Here is a 20,035-nt window from a genome sequence, read left to right as displayed (position 1 = left end):
AGCGATGGTTTTCCAGAAAACCCTGAAGCTGACCCAGGCCACACGAGGCCAAGGTGCATTAACTACTGGTTTTTCCTTTCCCACTTCCAGAGTGCAAAGAGCACCGGTTTCTACATGTCCCATCGAGGCAGAGAGTTGAGAGTTAGGACAGGGGCCATTTGCTCCATGGCCGATGGCAGGGCTGGCTCTGTCCTGCCCTCCCAGGCATGTCTCTGACCTCTAGCTTTGCCCTTGCAGACCAGGGCACCCTGCACAAAGCGGTCAGCCTGGAGAACGAGGCCCACATCATCGAGGAGACACGGCTCTTCCAGGACCTCGAGCCGGTCCAGACACTGCTGCTGAATTCTCAGAAGGTAGAGTGGCTGGGTGGGCACCAGCAGGCCGGGCCGGCACTCACCCGTCTGGTTCAGAGGGCCTGACCTCCAGGCTCTTACAGAAGGTCCTGGGAACCCTGGGCTTTGGGTGGATGGAAGGCTGAGTGATGGAATGGTCACCGCGGGTTGGCGGAGCCTCGCCGTGTCTCTGGGGGCCCCCAGTGTGGCCGTGGGGGCATGCTGGCTCAGGGAAACACTCCTGCGCCCCGAGCTTGTCCGGGTCAGCACCTGTCGGCAGTTCAGCTGTTGGTGCAGGAGAGCCGGCTCTGAGCCATGGTGATGAGGCCCACGTGGCCCCCGTCAGGCCCCTTCTCCTGCGTCGGGTCGGGGTCCGGGTCCGGATCCGGATCTGGTTCGGCCCTCCCGCAGAAGCTAGGACTGGGTGCTTGAGGCTCTGGGGGCCGCAGTGTCCGTGCCCTGGCCGCACTCTGGCAGTGCCTTCGTTACAGGGCCCAAGCTCTGGAGGGTCACAGGATAGCACGCTTTTGACTTTTTTTCTCCACCATTAACAGTGTGAAATCTGGTATGAGCTGGGGGTAGCACAGAAATAGCCAAGGGGCTGGACTGGTTCCCTGTCCCCATGGCCTGGGACACAGGCCTCCCTCTTTCCCACGGGGGTGGGGGGTGCAGGAGCAGGAGGGGCAGAGCAGGCCTGGTCCAGGACCGTGAGTGCAAGCCCAGCAGGCCAGTCCTGCCTTAGTCTCTTCGTGTACCTGGGGGACAGCGGACCCTGTGAGTGGTCCAGCCCGGCCCTGTGCCCAAAGGCCTCACCTCTCCGTGTGGGCGTCCCCATGCTGTGAGCCCAAGCCCGAGGGGCAGCCGCGCACCTGTTCCCGTAGCTGCAGAGCTGGGCTCGGCCCGGCCCCACCATGTGCAGCCCTGCTCGGCGGGGCCTGCTCTGCAGGGCGTTGCTCACCTGCTGGGTGACCCAGAGTACAGTTTGACCCAGAATGCTCCCGAGCCTCCTCCCTGCGTGCGGACCGAGCGTGCCACTGCAGAACGGGGTCCGACAGCCCCTCTGCGCGTCCCCGCAGCCTGCGCTCTGGTGGGGACAGCAGGAAGCAAGGGGCCTGGCAGCCAGGCAGGGGACGAGGGAAGCAGCCGACTTCTCGGGCACCCACGGGTCCCCTTCGTGGTGAGCTTAACGTCCTTGGATCTGGTGTCCAGACTCCGTCACAGGGTCACGCCCCCTCCCAGCCACTGCTGTGTGCACCCTGTCCCGGCGTCTGAGGGGAAGGCGACCCTAGAGCCTAGGCGAGCTTCCAGCAGCAGGTGCCTCCCCTGCCCCCACCCCACCCCCGGCTTTGCTGTGGGAACAGGAGGCCGAGGTCCGGACCCTGATGCATCCGGGTTGTCAGAAGTGTCAGGGCAAAGGCTGGGCCCCCGGGGGCGGAGGCGGGGAGACCACAGCTCTTCTCCGCAGTGGCGTGCAGACACTCGGGCTTCTGGGCGCGAGGCCAGCCGTCCCGTGGGAGGGAGGGGTGGGGAAGGAGTTATGGCTCAGCACGTGCTCACCTGCCTGTGGCCAGGTCTTGGTCATGTGTCCGTGCCAGGGGGCAGGCCACACGGGGAGCCGTTGGGGGCCATCTGTCTGTCCTCACGGGGGCCCCTGCACTGCGCCACCTAGACCAGCAGGAAGGCAGCGTGCGTGCCCGGACCCCCACACCTTCTCCCAGGGTGGGTGGGCTCGGGGGGCTTGGAACGGTGGGTGTGCAGCCACGGCAGCAGGAAGTGGATGGCAGGGAGAAAAAGCCCCCCCCCCCCCCCGCCAGCCGAGTTGAGGCTCTTGCGGGCAGTCACGCGGGTCTCGGCAGTAGGAAGCCAGCGGGCAGCCCCCGCTGTGGGAACAGAGAGACTGGGCCATGCTGCCCGAGGACACGCGCGTTCTTCCGTGGTTACTGACATGGTAAACACGTGTGGATCAGTTACCGTTTCGACCGTTCACACGTGCACAGCTCAGCAGCCGTACCATTTCCAGAACCTTCTCCACCTCCCGAAGGGAAACCCTTTCCCCACTGAGCACTAACCCGGCCCCTGGCGCCCACCATCCACGTTCTGTCTCTGGGATTGGAGGCCCCCAGGGACCGCATGTAAGTGGGAGCGGTATTTGTTGTCTGGTGACTGGCTTATCTCACTGCGCACAGGTCCTCGAGGGTCAGCTGTGTGGCATGTGACAGGATTTCCTTCCTCTTCCAGCAGGAACACTCCTCAGTTCGCACACGCACATCCTGTGTCCCCGCCATCTGCGGGCGGGCGCAGTCCGCCTCCAGCCTGGGCTGCCCTGAGCACGGTGCTCGGACTTCGGAGTCCTGCTTTCAGGTCCTGTGGAAATAGGTGGCAGACGTGCTGTCTGGTCCCCTCCGAGCCAGGCGGCGAGCTGCATCCGCGTGTTGGTGGGGGCGTTCTTTGCAGAACTCCTTCAGCTCCAGGCCCCAGCACGAGTCGGATGAGGCTATCCACACAGTGACTTAGCTGGGAGGGCCTGAGCCCTGGGCTCCCAGGGCCATGGGGACCCGTGAGGACCAGGGCATGAGCGCGTGCACCAAACCTCACGCCTGGTCAGGTGGTTTCTCTGTCCTTTTAAACACTTTTCATTATGCAGTTGTGTGAGGTCCACAGAGGCATTGGGACGAGGGGCAGGGACCCTGGGCCTTCATTCCGCGTGGAGGAGCTCCACAGGCCCAGCGCCCACGGGACCCCAGACGTCTGGTCATCACTCCCACCCCCACCCCCACCCCGATCCGAACAACCATCTGCTCCACTTCCGGAGACTAACTTGGCCTGGGGCGTCTTACTCCTCAGCCCCTGTGGCCGGGGCCAGTCCCCATTGGTCTTTGTCTTGGTGGCACGGTTAACTGCAGAGAACTGCCCGCATTCTGCAGAACACTGCGTTCTCCTCGTGCTTGGACGGGGCTGACGGTCTGGGGCCCTGCTGGCTGGAGCCCGTGGGCGTATATCCAGCCTGTGGTGCCTGACGCTTGCTTGTGGGAGACCTCAAGGCTGCTGTGCTGTTCCTCCGGCCCCCAGACTTGTGCAGCTGCCGGCGACCGCGGCCCCAGCAGGGGTTTACTGCCCCTTCTCTCGGGTTCTTGGTGGCTGTGCCTTATGGGAGCCCAGCCCTAAGGAGGGGGTGTATGCAAAGAGGGGAGCCCGTGGCCCCCAGGGTCCCTCAAAGTCGCCCGCTCGGCCCTCCCAGAAGCCCTCAGCTCTGTAAGCCACGTGACCCCTGGACCGTGGCCCAGTGTGGCTTCCTCTGCCCGGTCCCTGCCGATAGGGAGGGGCCGCCTGGGCCAGCCGTCCGCAGCTGCTCTCCCCGGACAGTCTGCTGCAGAGGGGACCTGCTTTCAGCCGTGCCTGTGCAGAGCGGGGCGTGGGGCGTGGGGAGGGGTCGCGGGCTAGCAAACAGAGGCTGGCCTCGGGAACTGGGGCACCAGCAGACTCGGTCTCCCCAGGGGAAGGCTGTGCCCTATCTGGGTCCGAAACGGAGTTCTGTTAAGCTCGGAAATCTCAGGGTTAACCAAAAGATGGGGCGGTGGGTGGGGGTCGCGGGGAAGGGAGTGTAGACACGAGTGCGGAACTGCGGTCCTGCGGCCCTGGCTGCCTGTCGCCGGCCCATGCGGGAGCCCCATCCCCGCTGCGTAGAGCGCGGTCAGCCTTGCTGTGTGCCGGGCTCTCCGCCGCGCGGTCTGCTGGTCTCCCGGTCCGCGTGCTCCTCCCTCGCAAACCTGGACAGGACAGCGCCTGGCACGTCCTTGGTCCCGCGTGCTGGAATCCTGCACGCTTCCCTGCCACTGGGCACCTTTCCTGGCCCCGCCGGGTTCGGACCCGCCCTAGCCGTCTGCGCACGGCTGCTCAGGCTGGGCAGGCCTGACGTGGGGCTCCGCCTTGTGCCTCTTGATCTCTGGCGGGTGGCGGGGCTGGGAGTGCGCGGCTGGAGGGGCTCTGTGCGCGCGGAGGGAGACCCGTATCCACGCAGGTCCCTGGAGGAGACGAAGAGGGCCCGGGGCCCCGGAGGGCGGAGCCCATGCGTGGACTGGGCTGGAGACCCCATGGTGCCCGCCTGTTCATGGCTCTGGAAGCTCCTGGATGAGCAGACGCACGCACACGCGCGCCAAGAAGTCCTGGCGCCGCGTCCGCGATGGCCGCCCCCTCACCTGCCTGCCCCATCTCACCCCGCAGGGCAGGAAGTTTGTCTACGCGGGCTCCAGCTCGGGCGTGGTGCAGGCCCCCGTGGCCTTCTGCGAGAAGCACGCCACCTGCGAGGACTGCGTGCTGGCCCGCGACCCGTACTGCGCCTGGAGCCCGGCCAGCCAGGCCTGCGTGGCCCTGCACCTGCCGGACAGCCCCAGCAGGTACCGGGGGACGCGGCAAGCCGGCTCACCCGCCCGCGGGGTAGGCGCGTGCGTGTGACCGTGCCCGCTTGTGTTGCAGGGATCTGATCCAGCGGATGAGCGGAGACACGGCCAGCTGCCCCAGTAAGTGGGTCCCTGTCGCTGCGCTGCTCCCGGGCGTCACTGAGCCGCGGTGCTCCGCTGCTGGGGCATCCTGTACCTTGTGTTCCCCCTCCTGTCCCCAGAACAGAGGGCGAGCATCCCTGAGGATACTGGGGCCGGCCCGCCTTCCCTTTGAGTTGCAGAAAAGGGTGTTTGAAGCCACATAGCGGGTCTGTTTCCTGGAAGGGCACTTGTTGTCCAACCCAGGACGTCCGCCCTGGAGACGCTGCTCTCCGCGTACCTTGGGGCTGCTTCAACGACCCAGACAGCCTGGCAGTGGAAGGGAAGGTGGCGAGAGAGGAGTCCTCAGCCCTCTGCGAGGCCACCGCCGGGTCAGGCTCATACCGCTGTCCCCTGGAAGGCAGTCGCGCTCCTGTCCCTGACCCGACGGCGGTCATCCGCTCGGGCAGCTTCAGGATGGGGCACCGGGGGCACTGAGAGGCCGCGAGCCCTGCAGCCGCCAGCAGACGCGCGTGGTGCGCAACTCGGTGCGCGGCCACTCGGCCTCCCAGGAAGCCAGGGCTCCAGACATCATCCGGCCGCCCGGTGGCCTCCGGGTGCCGTGTCCCGCTGGGCTGCATCGGGGCCCGTCTCTGCCGTTCTGTCACGCGTGTCTTTATCTCCTTAGTCGTCCTGGAAGAGTCCGTGTTGCTCCAGTGGGTGGAAAGCTTGTGTTCTCGTGCGTGTTAACCTGTCTGTAAAAGGAGGGAGGCAGCGAGCGGGTCGTTGACGCTGTGCACGTTTATTTTGATGTTCCAGATAAAACTAAAGAAAGTTTCCGGCAGCATTTTTTCAAGCACGGCGGCACGGCAGAACTGAAATGCTCCCCGAAGTCCAACCTGGCCCGGGTGGTGTGGACATTCCAGAACAACGAGCTCAAGGCCGAGGGCCCCAAGTACGGCCTGGTGGGCAGGAAGGACTTGCTCGTCTTCAACCTGTCGGAGGGAGACAGCGGGGTGTACCGGTGCCTGTTGGAGGAGAGGCTCCGGAACAGGACGGTGCTGCATGTGGCGGCCAGGCACGTTCTGGAGGTCAGGGTGCCCCCGCGGACCCCCGTGGCCCCCACCACGCCGGCCGAAGGGGACAGGACCCCCCTCAGAGTGTCAGCGGAGCCCACCCCGGGCCCCCCAGCCCAGACGCCGGTGGTGCTGGGCCCTGCACTGGGGGCCATGGCCCCGCCGCCCAGCCCCACGCCCAGCAGCACGCCGTGCAAACCCAAGACTGTGGTGAACACGGTGCCACAGGTGCACTCGGAGAAGACCGTGTATCTCAAGTCCAGCGACAACCGCCTGCTCATGGTCCTCTTCCTGCTCTGCTTCGTGCTCTGCCTCGGCCTCCTGTCCTACAACTGCTACAAGGGCTACCTGCCCGGCCAGTGCCTCAAGTTCCGGTCTGCCGTGCTGCTAGCGAAGAAGCAGCCTGCAGCCGACTTCTCCGAGTTCGAGCAGAGCGTGAAGGAGACGCTGGTGGAGCAAGGCAGCTTCTCCCAGCAGAATGGGGCGCAGCCGCGGCCAGCCCTGGACACGGGCTACGAGACGGAGCAGGACACCACGGCCAGCAGGGCGCCCACCGACAGGGAGGACTCGCAGCGGCTCGATGACCTCCCGGGCCGGGACAGGCCCTTCGATGTCAAGTGTGAGCTCAAGTACGCCGACTCGGACGCGGACGTGGACTGAGGCGGCCGCACGGAGGCCCCCAGCCGGCGTCGCGTGCCCGGCCCCGGGGCGGTGTGGGGAGCCCGTGTCTGTGCACCTGCTTCTGTGTCTCTTCCCTCGGGTCGAGCTTGTGAGTTGGTTTCTTTGTCCTTTTGGAAAGCGGCGAGCATTGCACCGGCCTCCTGCGGTGGGCCACGGGTGGGGACAGGCCTGCGGGCTAAGGTGGCAGCTCCCCTCTGCCCTAGCTCCCCGCCGCCCCTCGCCTCCGGTGCCCCCCAGCCCCCCGCCCCAGAGCAGCAGCCACTGAAAGATTGTTTCGTTCCAGATTGGAAATGACACTTGTGTTTATCAGATTGGTAACTTAGCGCCTGTTGTCCAGATTGGCACGAACCTTTCCTCCCACGGGATTATTCTGTAGGGTTTTACTTTTTTTGTGTTGGGTCGTTTGGTTTTTAAGTCACTAAAGCAGATGTTTTCAAGTTTAGAAGTCGCACATCTTCCGGTTTCTGTTGCGAGGACAGGCTCCAGCTTCTTCCGTTGCTTATGATTCTCAGGGATAAACCTACTTTGGCCACATGCGTTCCTCCTGCTTCCAGAAACATGGACAAAACCATCTCTTGAGCACACCGGTATTTTTTTTTTCTTTAATTTTATTCCTTGAGGGAAGTGTCATACTCAGAGAGATTTCCTTTCTGTACTTTTTCTGTTTTAATTCTTTTGAAGAAGAGAGGCCAGTGGGTGGCTGTTCTATGAGCCCAGCGGGGTCCCCAGGATCAGAGGAGCCGCCTGGCCCAGGGCCGAGGGGGCGCATGTGTTGCCATCGGATGCTCACAGCCGCTGCTGGAAAACTCCTGTGCAGACGGACAGACGGATGTCCACCGGGGCACCTTCCGCCATCCGCGCGGCTTCTGTAACTGTCGCTCCCGCGCGGCCGCTGTCCACGGGACGCCCCGCTCCACCGGCCAGAGCCGGCCCCACCTGCGCGTGAGCTGGGCGGCGGCAGCCACACAGGCTGTCTCTCCACACACACCACGGAGCCGCAGGGTGGCCCACGCGGCTGGCGCGGTCTCTCTCGGCGCGCACGGGAAGGACAGTGTGGCCGCGGCGCTGTCCCGGCGCACCTGCTACTGCGTGCGCTGGAGGCGGCGGCACGCTTGTCGTGGCGGGGAGCAACACAGATTTCTGTGCCTGTGTGGACAGTGTCCTCTTCAGCATGAGACTCAACCGTTTTGGTGTAAACATTTGTGTTTTATAAGATTTACTTTGTTTTTATTTTTCTACTTTGAATTGTATACATTTGAAAAATAACCGAATAAACGAGAACCTTACATCCTTGACGTGGGCCTGTGACTTGCCGCGGCTGCCGGGAGGCCCCCTCGTCCCTCCCTCCTGTGGGGCGCGGACCGGGGCAGGTCTCAGGACCGCCGGGCCCTTCCCTCCCCGGTGCTCTGCTTGCTTCCTCTGGGGCGCGGTGGGACCGGACGGCGCCCTCCTCAGCGGCCTCTCTCTCTTCTGTCCTGTCTCACAGCCTCGTCTGTGCCCTCCCCTCCTCCGGGGTCCTCCTCCCTGTCCTGTCGGGGCCCTGGCGCAGCTGCCTCTCCCCGAAGCCCCCGGCCGGCCTCAGGTTCGGGGTCTGACAGCGGCCCGCCTGTCGCCCTGCTGCCGCCCTTCCTCAGCGACCAGGCCCAGCACGTGCGCGCCCTGGGGACCTTCCACCTCTTCTGCCAGGCCACAGGTAAGCGAGGCACCGGGCTGGGTGGGGGCGGGCAGTGCCGGCCCGGAGCCCCTCCTGCCAACGGGGGGGTAGCGGCTTCTTTGAGGGCCAGTGTTTCCTGCCAGGGGCTTCATGGCCATGGATTCAGTCGTGAGTGCTCACCTCTGCCTCCGAGCCTCCAGGCCACCCACAGGCGGGCTGGGCTGGGCCCGGAGACCTCGGTTAGTTGCTCAGCCATTCGCAGACTGTGTGCGCGCTGACTGTTCAGGGGTGGGTCTCTGTGGCATCTGAGAAATTCATTCCAGAGCCTGCAGAAGGGACGTTGTGACTCGGTGGTGATGTTGACACAGGACAGCTTGAGAGCCTGGTGGCCCAGGAGGTGTTGGGAGGGGCCGCTGCACGGCTGTGGTCTGGCCAAGCCGCTGACCAGGGCCCCTTCCTCCGTGCCCAGAGCAGACGACTAGAGCACAGGAGGACAAGCACAGGTGGTTTCTGTTGGAGATTTTGAACTGCAAGAAGCCACTCGGGCTGTGGCGCCGGCTCTCTGGGCTGTGGCACGCCCCGTGGGGGCCGCGGGCTGCCTGCGTGGCTGCAGGGGAAGTGCCCTGTGTGTGGCACGCTGTGGAGAAACCTCTGGGATCAGGTCTGTGTGGTCCTGGGTCGCCTGCTCCATGCCGGGCCTTGGTTTGTGCTGGGCCCCCTGTGGCTCCAGGGCCTGGCGATGTCCCTTGGGGCCTACCCGGCGTGTGGTCATACAACCCGCAGGGGCAGGCGGACCATGTGTCCGGGAGTCCAACACTCTCACATGTGGCTTCTCAGGCACCCGTTTGCAGGTGGGCGCGTGCAGCGGTGCTGTCCCTGCGAGTGGGGGATGGAGACCACCGTCAGCCAGAGCAGGAACCACGCCGGGCTTCAACAGGGACCCAGCACGGGCCATGAGTCGCGGCGCTGCGGGCGGCCGGGGAGGAGGGGTGGGGTCCGCGCCAGCAGGATGCACCTCTGCTGGGGGCCGAGGATGGGGACCGGGGCTGGTGGCCTTGTGGCCCGGGGCGGAAGGGGGCAGCGTGGAGGGGCAGCACTCAGGGTGGACTGAGCGGAGGGCCCATGGCCCCGCCCTCCTCCTTCCATGCTCCTCAATTCCCAGGAACACTGGCCCATCTAGAACCTCCCATTGTTCCAGTGCGTCCCCACCTGAGGCCGGGAGGTGGCGCAGGAAGGACCGGTCTTTCCCAAGGAGCCGAATGTGCCGTTCCACCCAAGGCAGAGGCCCCGCGTTTGCCCAGAGCGGGCTCGGTACACGCCCCGCGCACGGTGCACACGCGCCACAGCCGGGCTCCCGGAGGCAGGCCCGAGTGCCGTGGCCCGAGGGAGGGCCGCCCCGCCGCGCAGCGGTGACTGAGGAGTGGGCACTGGCGGGGAGCGGCCACATCCCCGTGCCCCCACCCACCCTCCAGAGCCCTCACCTGAGCGCTCAGCAGGCAAAGCCAGGAGGCGGCCCTGGGGGGAGGCCCCAGCCAACGTGGAGGCGCTCGCGTCCACGCTAGGAGACCACTGTTGCCGCAGCAGCCCAGCAGGCGGAGGCCCCCCGCAGTCCTCGCCCCGAGGCCAGCCTGCCAGGCTCACTCGCTACACGTGGACATCTGGGTTTCTCTTCCCAAAGCCCTGGCCATGAGCCAGGGCAGGCCCACCGTGCAAGTGCTGGTCCAAGTATGTGGTGTTCTAAAGGACAGCGTCTTGGGAGTCACAGATGGTACCACAGGTTAAGGCCTTTTCAAGCTGCCGCTCTGGCCGCAGGCTCAGGGCCACCACAGGGCTGTCCCTATTAAACCACTTCACAGAGCCTGGGGCCATGACCCGACCCAGGCCAGGTGGCCGGCTTGTGACAGGCGTGGCTCGTTACCCAGTGATTTTCAGGGCTTCTGTGCTCACCCTCTTCCCTCGGCTCCTGGTCTGCCCCGCGGTGTGCGCGCGTGTCCGGGTGTGTACGCCACACCCCGGTGTTTCTTCTCACGGCTCGAGGTGGGCTGTGGGTTGTGCTCAGCGGCTGCGCCTCCGTCCCCAGCCCGAGCATGCGGAGGGGGGGGTCCGGATTCCAGGACCGCCCAAGCTGCTGCCTGCCCCGTGGTGAGCCGTGGACGTGCGTCCGCAGTCGGGAAGAGGGGTCCTGGGCCGGGGGAATGCAAGTGGGCGTGTGGCCGTGTTCCAAACTTTTCGAGAATGATGACACCGTGCCCCTCGTGGCAGGTGTCGGGACAAACAGTCGTCCACAGCTGTGTTAGGGCACGTACAGACGGGCACGGGGACGGAGCGAGGGACCCGTATGTGCCCGTGTTCCTGCGCGTGCAGACCACACCTCTGCGCCCACAGGCCAGAGCTCCGAGCTCTCCTTCCCAAGGAAAGCCGAGCTGTGTGCCCCAGGGGCCCCACATCCGACGGGACTGTGCTTCCCACTCATTTACACTGCGTCACCTCCAAAGCTAAGAACAGAACCACTGTACTATAGGTGACGGTTGGCTGTTCAGGGTTTTGGTAGCCTTGTGTGTTTTAACCGTGACGTTGGACACCGGGCTCCCTGCAGCCCCTGGGCGCCGCGGGGGCTCGGAAGGTGCGCGGCTGAAATGTCCCGTGAGCGCCCGCGGTGGCCGTTGGTGCTGGTGTGATTCAGGGCGGGGGCTCGAGGAAGGCCAAGGCTGGGCTGTGGGGGTAGCCGACTCGCGAGCGGGTCGTTTCCCAGGAGGGCCGAAGCCCCTCCATGGATGGGCGGATCAGTCTCTGCCGGGGTCTCACTCCTCAGCGGGTTTCGCAGGGCGCTTTTGCCAAAGCCGTGTCTCCCTTCTGCTGGGCTCGTCCTCATGTGCGGTCGTTGGTCCCAAGCACCTCACACCCCATGAGGCTGTGCACCCGAGCTGGCGACCCCCGCCCTTCCCCCGCCAACAATGGGGTCTGGAAAGCGCATTTAGCCACACGCACCTCCAGGAATTAGGACCTGCATGTTCTGGGGTCGCTGTTCAGCTGACCACAGGGCACCAGCCGCTTCGAGGAGGAAGGCTGACATAACTGGGGTGGTGAAGGGCCCCCCACCCCGGCAGGGTCCCAACTTCTGTGCAGTTGTGAACCGGGCCATGCCGGACACCGTCCGGACACCGTCCGGCCCCTGGAAGCCCGGTGTGAGCACCGCCCCCAGGTGCAGCCAGGAGCTGGTGGGAGGCCACGGGGGTAGGCTGGCCCCAGGGTCAGGGCAGACCACAGGCATGGGGATGCCAAGTGGGGACACCGGTCACAAATGTGGCCCGAGAACTGGGAGTAGACCCCATCACACTCCCCTCCAACTTAGGGCTCTCAAGCCCCGCTTCCAAAATCGGGTGTCCTCCCTTGGTGAATAGCCACTGCTCTGAGGGGCTCTGGTTTTCTCACGCAGGCTGGGCTGGGGGGCAGGCTGGAGCCAATGGCCCCTGCACCTCGTGGACCCCGGGGTAGGTACTGGAACCTGAGGCCAGGGGAACCGTCCTAGGGCCCAGAAGAGATGCCGCATGCCCAGGGCATGAAGGCGTGGCCCTGCGGGGTTGCACGAGGCCCCCGGGGTAGGGGGGTACGGCCTGCTGTCTGGGCCTGATGGTGGGGTGCGGGCCCTGCTGACGGTTTAACGGTCCCTTTGCCTCCTTGTCTTCCCTGCATTCGGAAGGAGCTGCGGTGCTTTAAGCAGAGTAAGTAAAATGAAAGCTCCCCTTTAACGTTTTTAAAGCTTTCTTGGGGCTAAGCGCGCGCTTGAAGATTTAATCACAAAGCTTTTCAGGACCGAGTGGCACGTAGTCTGTGCTCAGCCCAGGCCCCCGCAGTGTGGTCAGCCGAGCGCGTTGCTCCTTCGGGTCCTGGCTCAGGGTGAGGAATCGGCGCCAGCTCAAGCCCCCAGTTCTTTGTCCAAGTTGGCCGTGAGGACCTTCCGGAAGCTCCTGTGGACGCATCTGGTGGCTCCAGCCCTGGGCGGGTCTCCGCGCACAGCATCACGGGGCAGTTGGGGGCGAGCGGAGCCCGGGCTCTTGGGAACGGACACAGGCCGCCTCACTTCCCGATCACGGTGCCTCATGAAAATCCCTGTCCAGACCTGCACCCACAGCCAGGCGGGCCGGCGGGCGGGGCCCAGCAGCCACGGCAGGGGCGCCGGCACGGGCGTGCCACGGGTGCTACGCATCTGGAGTCCTCGACGGAGGACAGAACGCTGTGGGAAAACAAGTTACAGCGAGGGACTGAAGTCCCGGGAAGCCCACACAGAAAATGAGAGAAGCCACTGTGTGCCTGTGGCCGACGTGGCCAGACAGCTGCTGTGTGAACCACTTCTGAGCAAAGCCTTCCAGGATTTCCTTGACGGCCTTGGCACGTTTCTTTCCTCGAAGTGCCTTGTTCTCACGGCAAAACCAGTATTTGCTGTTGTGGGTCTGGGATTCTGGGAAAGCGCCAAGAGCGGGATCGCAGCTCCTCGCTGTCCGCCACCTGCAGGCAGCTGCCCCCAGCGCGACGGCTAGTGGAGGCCTTTCCTCCGGCGTCTACACGTCTGTGTACACATGGACACACACTGATGCTTAAATATCTCCTGTGACACGACGGCATTTCCCTGGGTTACAGTCTCAAACGTGACTCACAAATACAACACAGCTGGCCGTCACATCAGGTCTCTTGACTCCTGGTTGTTCGTCTCCAACTTCTTACGGACACAGCTCTGCTGGCCTGGCCCGTCCGCGCTCTCGCCCTGGCCTCGGGGCTCATTCCTGGGACTGTGTGGTCCGCGTCTGACTTTCCCTCCGGAGGAAGGCTCTTTGGACATGCCGAAAGCAGTGCCTCACGGACGAGAGACCAGAGCGGGGCGGGGCCATGCCAGCGACGCAGGAATCCCGGGAAGGCCGTCCTGGTGTTCCTCCTCCTCAAGCGGCCGTGGCCAACACCGCCCCAACCCGCTCCCGCGCCACAGCTTTGCGTCCTGCGTGAGGCCGCTGGGCTGCAGGTTCCTGCCGGGCTCGGGGAACTACGGCCACAGACTGACCCTCCTCGGCCCGGTGTCCTCCACGACACCGCGGCTCATGTCGCCCCAGCCTGGGGGAGCGGCTGGGTAGACTCCGGCTTCACGGAATGGATCCCCAGGCAGGACCGGATCTGGGTTGGCACCCAGCGCGGCTGCTGGTGCCACCATGCCCGGCACAAGTTTGGGGGAGAGCAGAGAGGGGCCTTCAGTCTTGCTCGGCCCCCCGGCGCCCATCCTGCCCCCCGGGTTGGCTGGACCCCCCCCCCCCCGCCTTCAGTGCTGGGGAGAGCAGGGGTGGCCCCACAGAGGCAGAGCCTTTGGTCACAGGTGGCAGCGGCAGGGCCCGGTCAGATGTGTCCGTATCCGCAGGTCCCGCAGACATTCACTTCATCTGGGAGAAGAACGGCCGCGAGCTGGAAACGTGTGTCCCCACGCAGACCCACGCGCTGCTCGACGGCAGGACCCACGCGCTCAGCTGGCTGCAGGACGCCGTGGGCGCGAGCGCCGAGTACCGTTGCTCCATCGTCTCCTCCGCGGGCAACAGGACCTCCCGCGTGCGGGTCACCGTCATGAGACTCGGTAAGTGGTGTCCCTCCGCGTCCACACCCCCAGTCACACACCCACCCCGCGCCCACGCCCGCCAGGTTGCACTGCGGGTTTCCGTTGGGCGGTGCTGGGAAGGCCGCCATCTGAGAGCCCCGAAGGCCCCAGCTCTGGCTTCGCACGGAGAGGACCTGGCGGGGTGCACGGGGCTGGCCCGAAAGGTCTCCCCTGCCCCGCGGAGGTTTGCCTCAGTCTCCGCGGGCTCTGTGCATGGCCTTCCTGGACCCCCGTCCGCATGGTCCACACTCATGCCACAGTGTCTCCAGGCCTGGCCAGGCCCAGGGCACCGGGAAGCCTGCCCTTTCCTTTCCTCCGAGAGACCCTGCTCCACTTCATGTCCTGGGCTCTTTCTGGAACTCTCCTGCCACACGTGGGACCGCCTGGCATGGTGTGGGGCAAGGAGGGGCCCCGGGGCCACATGCTGCTTCCAGCCAGCCTTGGAGGCTGAGCATCTCGGGGAGGCAGTGCCTGCTTTCCTGCTGCCGGCCTAGGGCTCAGCGTTCCCGGGTCTGCTCTGTCCCCACCGGCACCTCCGCTTCCAGCTTCCAGGTTCTGTGCTCCCCTCCTGTTTCCGGTCCGTCATCAACAGTTTCCATCGATGCTTAGGAGATGCTGGGAAGGCCCCCATCCTTCTGGTGAGAGTTTGGGGAGAGAAAACTGCAAACTTCTGCCCCGCCCAGAACCTGGTCCTCCCATTTCTGTCAAGTAGCCTCCGCCCGGCCACCGTCAGGGCACGCGGACTCCTCACGTGAGCCTGACTCACAAGCCACGAGGTGTCCCGCAGAAACCACGAGAACAGCACTGGCGGCACAGTCGGGAGGGCCCCCGCGGTGGTCCTGCTCCCCCCACCCCTGCCCCGCGGTCACCCAGCGCACCGGCGTGGGAGCAGCAGGCCCTAACACCGATCGCGGGCAGGTGTACCTGCCGCACACACGCCGCACACACGCCACGGGAGCAAGGACGCCGGCCAGGACAGCGCGGTCTCTGCCTGGCTGCCGAGCCCGCTGTGTCTCCTGAAGCTGTGGAGCCTGGAGAATGCAGCGCTCCTGCAGGGTGGGAGCCGGACGTCCTCCAGACCCCCTTGTGGTGAAGAACCCCAAACACGCCTCTACAGCGCTGGCCCCAGCCCTGCCCAGTTCTGCTCATGGAAGAAGCTCTACTTTGTATCTCAGGGTGCAGGTCCCTGGCACCCGTTTCTGAAACTAGCGACAGGGTTGCGGTCTGGTAACTGCGGCGCCTGGGCTCGTGCCGCCCCGACAGCACCGCGCGGAACTGACTTCCGAACCCTCAGCTCAAGCTGCCGCGGCAGCCACGCGGAGCAGGTAGCAGCGGAGCACGCCACGGCGCCGGCCTGCTGAGCCGCGGACTCCCCGGCCTCAGTCGGGACAGGCCTCCCAGGAGAGGTGGCACCAGCCCCAAGACGGGGGGCACTAGCCCGTCTCTTGCCTGTGTAGGAAATTCAAGTGAGTCGAGGATAGGGCCGGTGTGACCATGGGGACCAGCCGCTCCCGGGGCCAGTGGCCTGAGGAAGCCCCCACAGCCAGGAAGGCAGGCTTGGAGGCTTGAACGCCTCGCCCGAAACCTGGCTGTCGGAGGGCCTCAGCGGACAGACAGACCCAGGTGCCACCAGGGCCAGGAGGCTGACACCCGGCCCCACCCACCCCTTGTCTTGCAGAGGCGACCCACCAGGAGCAGTGGACCAGAGAGCTGGCCGCCTGGAGGGCTGTGGCCGGGGAGCATGACCGCGTGATGCGGAGCTGGAGGAAGGCGTGGGTATGTGGCCAGACGGACAACGGGCAGGGGCCGGCAGGGCGGGCCCGCAGAGCCGTTCTGCCTTCAGGAACCTTCGGGCTCTGAACTCTAGGCAAATCCCCAGGGAGTGTCAGCGCAGTGAGGAGAGGAGGGCCTCTCGTGGAGACTCCAGATGGGGGGCACGTGTGGCGGCAGGGCCACAGGCTCTCGCTGAGCCTGCAGGGAGTCCCGTCCAGGCACCCACGGGTGGCAGGACAGGCGGCCCCCAGTCCCGGGAGTCGGCCGGGCAGGTGCCCCAGAGCTCCCCGGCAGGCTTCCACCGTCCTGGCCGCCGTGGCCACCTACAGCCTCTCCTTGCTGCCGACACGGACTCGGGGTCTCTGACCGATGCATTCAAGCTCAGCTTGCACAGGACACCCTCCCCGAAGGCCACCTCCTGCGTCTTGGGGGGAGGTCTCTGTTCTGCCAGGAATTCAAAGGAGCCTGCATTGTTCTTTCAGGAAAGCTGTGACAAGGACAACTTATAGACCTCAGCTGAGGCGCTGCCCCCTCCCAAGCCGCCCCGGAGAGGTCCCAGGACCGTGAGCAGTCACCTGGCCTGCCAAGACAGGGTTCACCTCAACCGCCAAAGACAGCAGCCAAAACTTTAAAGACTTAGTTGCTCGCAGGGGACAGGAGAGCCTACCTGGCGGACACGGGACACCAGGACCGTTAAGCTACAGATTCGATGCCAGACAGCGGCGTGCATGATGGCTCCTCTCCCAGAAACGCCGCTGCTGTGCTCCCAGCTGTTCCTCCCGCCCACACGACAGCCCCGTCCCCAGCCTGCCGCTGCTCCCACCTTCACTGAGCTCCCACGCGCCAGGGACAGGCCCAGCGAGACCAATGAAAGCAACTGGCCGGACACCTCGAGTGACAGGAGGTACCCCCCTCTCCCCCCAGAAGCTCCAGGCTCTAAGGGCTCCATGGGCTTCGGCACGCGGCTCCAAGTGTGCTCTGTGCGTGCCCTGAGCTGGCGTGCCCCATGCCGGAGCCTCTGCTGACGGGGCTACACCCTCTGCGGGACCCAAAGGCCTGACGCTGCGCAGCCCAGACCCCGGTCACCTTCTCCTAATGAAATGACGGCAACCCGCAGCCAGCCCACCCTCCCAGAGCCTCCCTGCAACCCCCGCACACGGACAGCCTGTGTCCGAACCCCCCGCCCCCGATTCGGAGGCTGAGGACCTCTGAGAGCGCGTCTGTCTCCCCCGGCTTGCAGCGGGGTCGCCCGCCCGCCCCGGCCTCCGGGCCCGCATGCAGGGTGCCGTCCACTCAGCGGGGGGTGCGCGCGTCCGGGCTCCCACGGGACGGGCTCAGAGGCCTGGGCCCTTCCAGGGGCAGCTCTCCGCGGCCGGGAGACTCGCCCTGGGTCTGGATGTGGGGGAGTGTCTCATGCCAAGACCGCAATGAGACGCATGCCCCCAGCCTAGCGCGGTGGGGGTGGGGGTCTGGTGGGACCCGAGCTTAGGAGGCGGGGTTGTCTACACTGTTGAGAAAATAAACAGGAATAAATGCAGTGAGCGGAGCATGTGCTTGGGAGGCGTGGCCCCGAGGGCACAGGCCGGTGTGTCCCCAGCAGCTGCAGCCTCTGCCACCAGAGGGACGCTGTGGCCAGGCCAACCCCCATAGCAAGTCCCCCGAGAAGCACCAGGTGGTGCCAACACGGCACTCGCACCGCCCCGCTGGGCTCCACGTGCTCCCCTGGGCTCTGCTGCCAGTTCAAAACGTCCTGCTCTCCTTCCTTGTAGATGAACTTGAGGACTTTCCTGTCGCCTCTCTCAAACCTCCCATGGGGCATGGGGCACCTGCAGACGCAGGAAGGCGAGAGAGCCCTGCCCTTGGGGGAGAAGCTGCGGCGTCACACGCTCCCGCAGGCCACTCGCCTCAGACTAAACATGCCCGGCGCCACCAAGGTCCCCTAACAGTGCGCTCAAGGCCAACGAGCCCCGCGGCTCACCCCATGCGCACTGGGCAGCAAAGCTCCGTCCCGTCATGACACCGGGATGCGTGGGGCTGAGGCAGCAGCCCTCCCGGCAAGCCTCTTCCCCTTAAACGCCGTGCCTGAGGGGCCGCCCCCGGACTCAGGACGTGCCCACGAGCCTAAGACGGCGGGCGGATCAAATCATTGCTCTTTATTCAAAATAAATAAACCCTCTTACCTACAGCAAAATATGAAAGCAAACTTCTATCCCACTGGCCTCCAAGACAGAAACCACATTCAGAATACATTCGTTTACAAAAAGAAAACATCTGCAGATCAGCAAAACAAATCCCGAAACTTCAATATACATTGCTTCTTTGAAAAATAAAAGCAAAAAGGAATAATTCATGTCAAAAGGTCACAGGTTAGAGAAGTGATTTTCCTCAAGGCTCATTTTAGCAGACCCTCTAAATACCCCCCATCTTCCAGTCAAAAAGCCAGGTCCCAAGAGAGCCGCCCCCAAGCCCACACCCGGCCCGCGACGCCACCCGCCACCCCCCCCCCGGACACAGTTCAGCTCTTCTGCGGGGGTTGGGGGGGTTCTTCACAGCAGAGAACTCGGGGCGCCACACCTTCCAGCCGTTCCCAGATTCCGTAGCTCAGACCCAAAGCTGCCTCTCGGGGCTCCTGGGCAAGGCTCCCCTAGCACGCCTGGGGGTCCAGGGGCCCGGGACATGCCTCCTGGATTCACCTCCCGACTCAAAAGCCACACAGCACAGCAGGTCTGCGGAGACCTGAGAAGAGAGGGGCCCCCGAGTCTCTCATGCCTCCCTTCCTTACCGCAGGCAACACACACAACAGCGCGCTACAAACTCAGGTTCAGCATCTGGGAGGTTGAAGCCTCCAGCTCCAGCGCGCAGCGACGGTACGCCTCCAGGTGATTCCTCCAGATTTCCACTACAGACGACAAAGGGGCACAGCTGAGGGACACCCAGGGACAGCTGGGGCCATCTCTGCTGTCTGGGGGGGGGGGGGGGCGACTGCCCAGGGGGGCTCAGGTCCCTACAGGAGCCTGGAGAGGACCTCCCCCCTCACCCCCGCTGTTAGTATCTGAAAGCCTCCTGCCAAGGACCCCACGGGGCTCAAGGCCACGCTCTGCAGGCGCCATGTGACCTGAGGTCTGAGCCCAGCTGGGACCGACCCGGCCTTATGCCGCCACCTGTCAGTCCAGGGGGACGCGGAGCCCGAGGACACACAGTCCCCCCGCCCCGCCCAGCACTCACTGTAGTGCGGCTCTTCTCTCCCAGCCACGGGAGCCGGGGGGCTGTCCTGCGCCGAGCCGCCGGGAGCCGGGGGGCCGGGCTCCCCAGCCAACTCCTGGCGCACGCTCTCCAGCATGGTCTTGTACGCCAGCCGGGCGGCCATCGTCAGCTCAACCATCCTGTGGAACTGGTCCTGGGGCAGAAGGGAGCGCGTGGATGACAGCCCTGACCCCAGAGACACGGGTCTCCGCCTGCCGGGCAGCAGGGGTGAAGCAGGGGACCCCCAGCAAGGATGCTGCCTGCCAGCGGCAAGCACAGAGCTGCCTCCGAGTGGCCCTGCGGTGCCCTGCGGGGGACACTGCATGCGCGCCCACGGCTCCCAGCCCGGCCCTGAACTCACCTGGGCCCCGTCGTAGCTGAAGATGCCCACAGCGCTGACGGGCACGGCCTTGTTCAGACTGCGCCCCAGCGCTTTGCGGTTGAGCGCAAACACGAACGGGATGCTCTGCTCGCAGGCGTAGTCGATGATGGTGTGCAGCGTGTCATCCAGCCCGCCTGGTCAGGGACAGGGCAGAGACCAGGAGACGCGTCACACGCAGCCTGGCGCGGTCCTGGCCACAAAGGGATTCCACTTTCACAGGGCAACAGCCCTGTGGGCCGCGCCTGCAACCAGGACAAGGCTGCCCCCACCATCCCGCAGGCGCAGTGTTCCTCCCAGCCGGGGGACGCGCTCTCGGAAGAGACGCATAGACGCGTCCTCCACCAAGGAAACAGCTGGCCTTATGTGGGACACGGGAAGGGAGGTCTTCGCCTTCTAGCAGGGTCCCTGCTCCGGATCCCAGCATGGGGGTACACAGAACACCCGGCAAAGCTCAGACACCGGCAGGGGCCAAGCCTCCCCATCTCCATGTCAGGTGCCCCCAAGTCTCAGTGACACAAGCTCCAACCAGAGGGCTCTGCGCTGCCACCGCCCACGCGCTCTCCCCACCCGCCTTTCGTTTGCTGGAGGCTCCCAGGACGCAACGCAGGGCAGCACAGCCTGTGTCTGCCTAGTCCTTTACGGCCATGACCCAGAACTGCCATCCCCAGCCAGAGCAGAGGGGGCCGGGGCCCGGGGGGGGGGGGGGGGACCCCCCCCCCCCGCCCCCTCCCCCCCCGCCCCCCGCCCCCCCCCCCCCCCGACCCCCCCCCCCCGAGCCTAGGTCTCG

At 65.3% G+C, this 20,035-nt stretch overlaps 2 protein-coding genes across 8 annotated transcripts in view; one reads left to right on the top strand and one right to left on the bottom strand.

The window, feature by feature from the left end:
* Positions 1–17,691, top strand: part of SEMA4D (semaphorin 4D) — an 83,533-nt gene extending 65,842 nt beyond the window's left edge. For 2 of the 6 annotated variants that reach the window (XM_059412090.1, XM_059412089.1), the window contains exons 13-16: positions 238–353; positions 4,554–4,726; positions 4,806–4,849; positions 5,627–7,859. In XM_059412090.1, the coding sequence (XP_059268073.1) occupies positions 238–353; positions 4,554–4,726; positions 4,806–4,849; positions 5,627–6,543 (1,250 nt within the window). In that variant the 3' untranslated portion in view covers positions 6,544–7,859. Of the gene's footprint in view, positions 1–237; positions 354–4,553; positions 4,727–4,805; positions 4,850–5,626; positions 7,860–8,050; positions 8,258–11,918; positions 11,941–13,619; positions 13,830–14,395; positions 14,489–15,528; positions 15,627–16,105 lie in introns of those variants that run through there. The other 4 variants (XM_059412091.1, XM_059412093.1, XM_059412094.1 and 1 more) reach the window with 4 other exon arrangements.
* A 70-nt stretch (positions 17,692–17,761) lies between these two features.
* SECISBP2 (SECIS binding protein 2) overlaps positions 17,762–20,035 on the bottom strand; it is a 43,910-nt gene continuing 41,636 nt past the window's right edge. For both annotated transcript variants that reach the window (XM_059412095.1, XM_059412096.1), the window contains exons 15-17: positions 19,228–19,382; positions 18,849–19,020; positions 17,762–18,522 (exon numbers count right to left, since the gene is read on the bottom strand). In XM_059412095.1, the coding sequence (XP_059268078.1) occupies positions 18,431–18,522; positions 18,849–19,020; positions 19,228–19,382 (419 nt within the window). In that variant the 3' untranslated portion in view covers positions 17,762–18,430. The remainder of the gene's footprint in view (positions 18,523–18,848; positions 19,021–19,227; positions 19,383–20,035) is intronic.

The sequence above is a fragment of the Mustela nigripes genome, chromosome 9, assembly GCF_022355385.1.
Source record: "Mustela nigripes isolate SB6536 chromosome 9, MUSNIG.SB6536, whole genome shotgun sequence".
Lineage (NCBI taxonomy): Eukaryota > Metazoa > Chordata > Mammalia > Carnivora > Mustelidae > Mustela > Mustela nigripes.
This window is presented reverse-complemented; position numbering and strand designations above follow the sequence as displayed.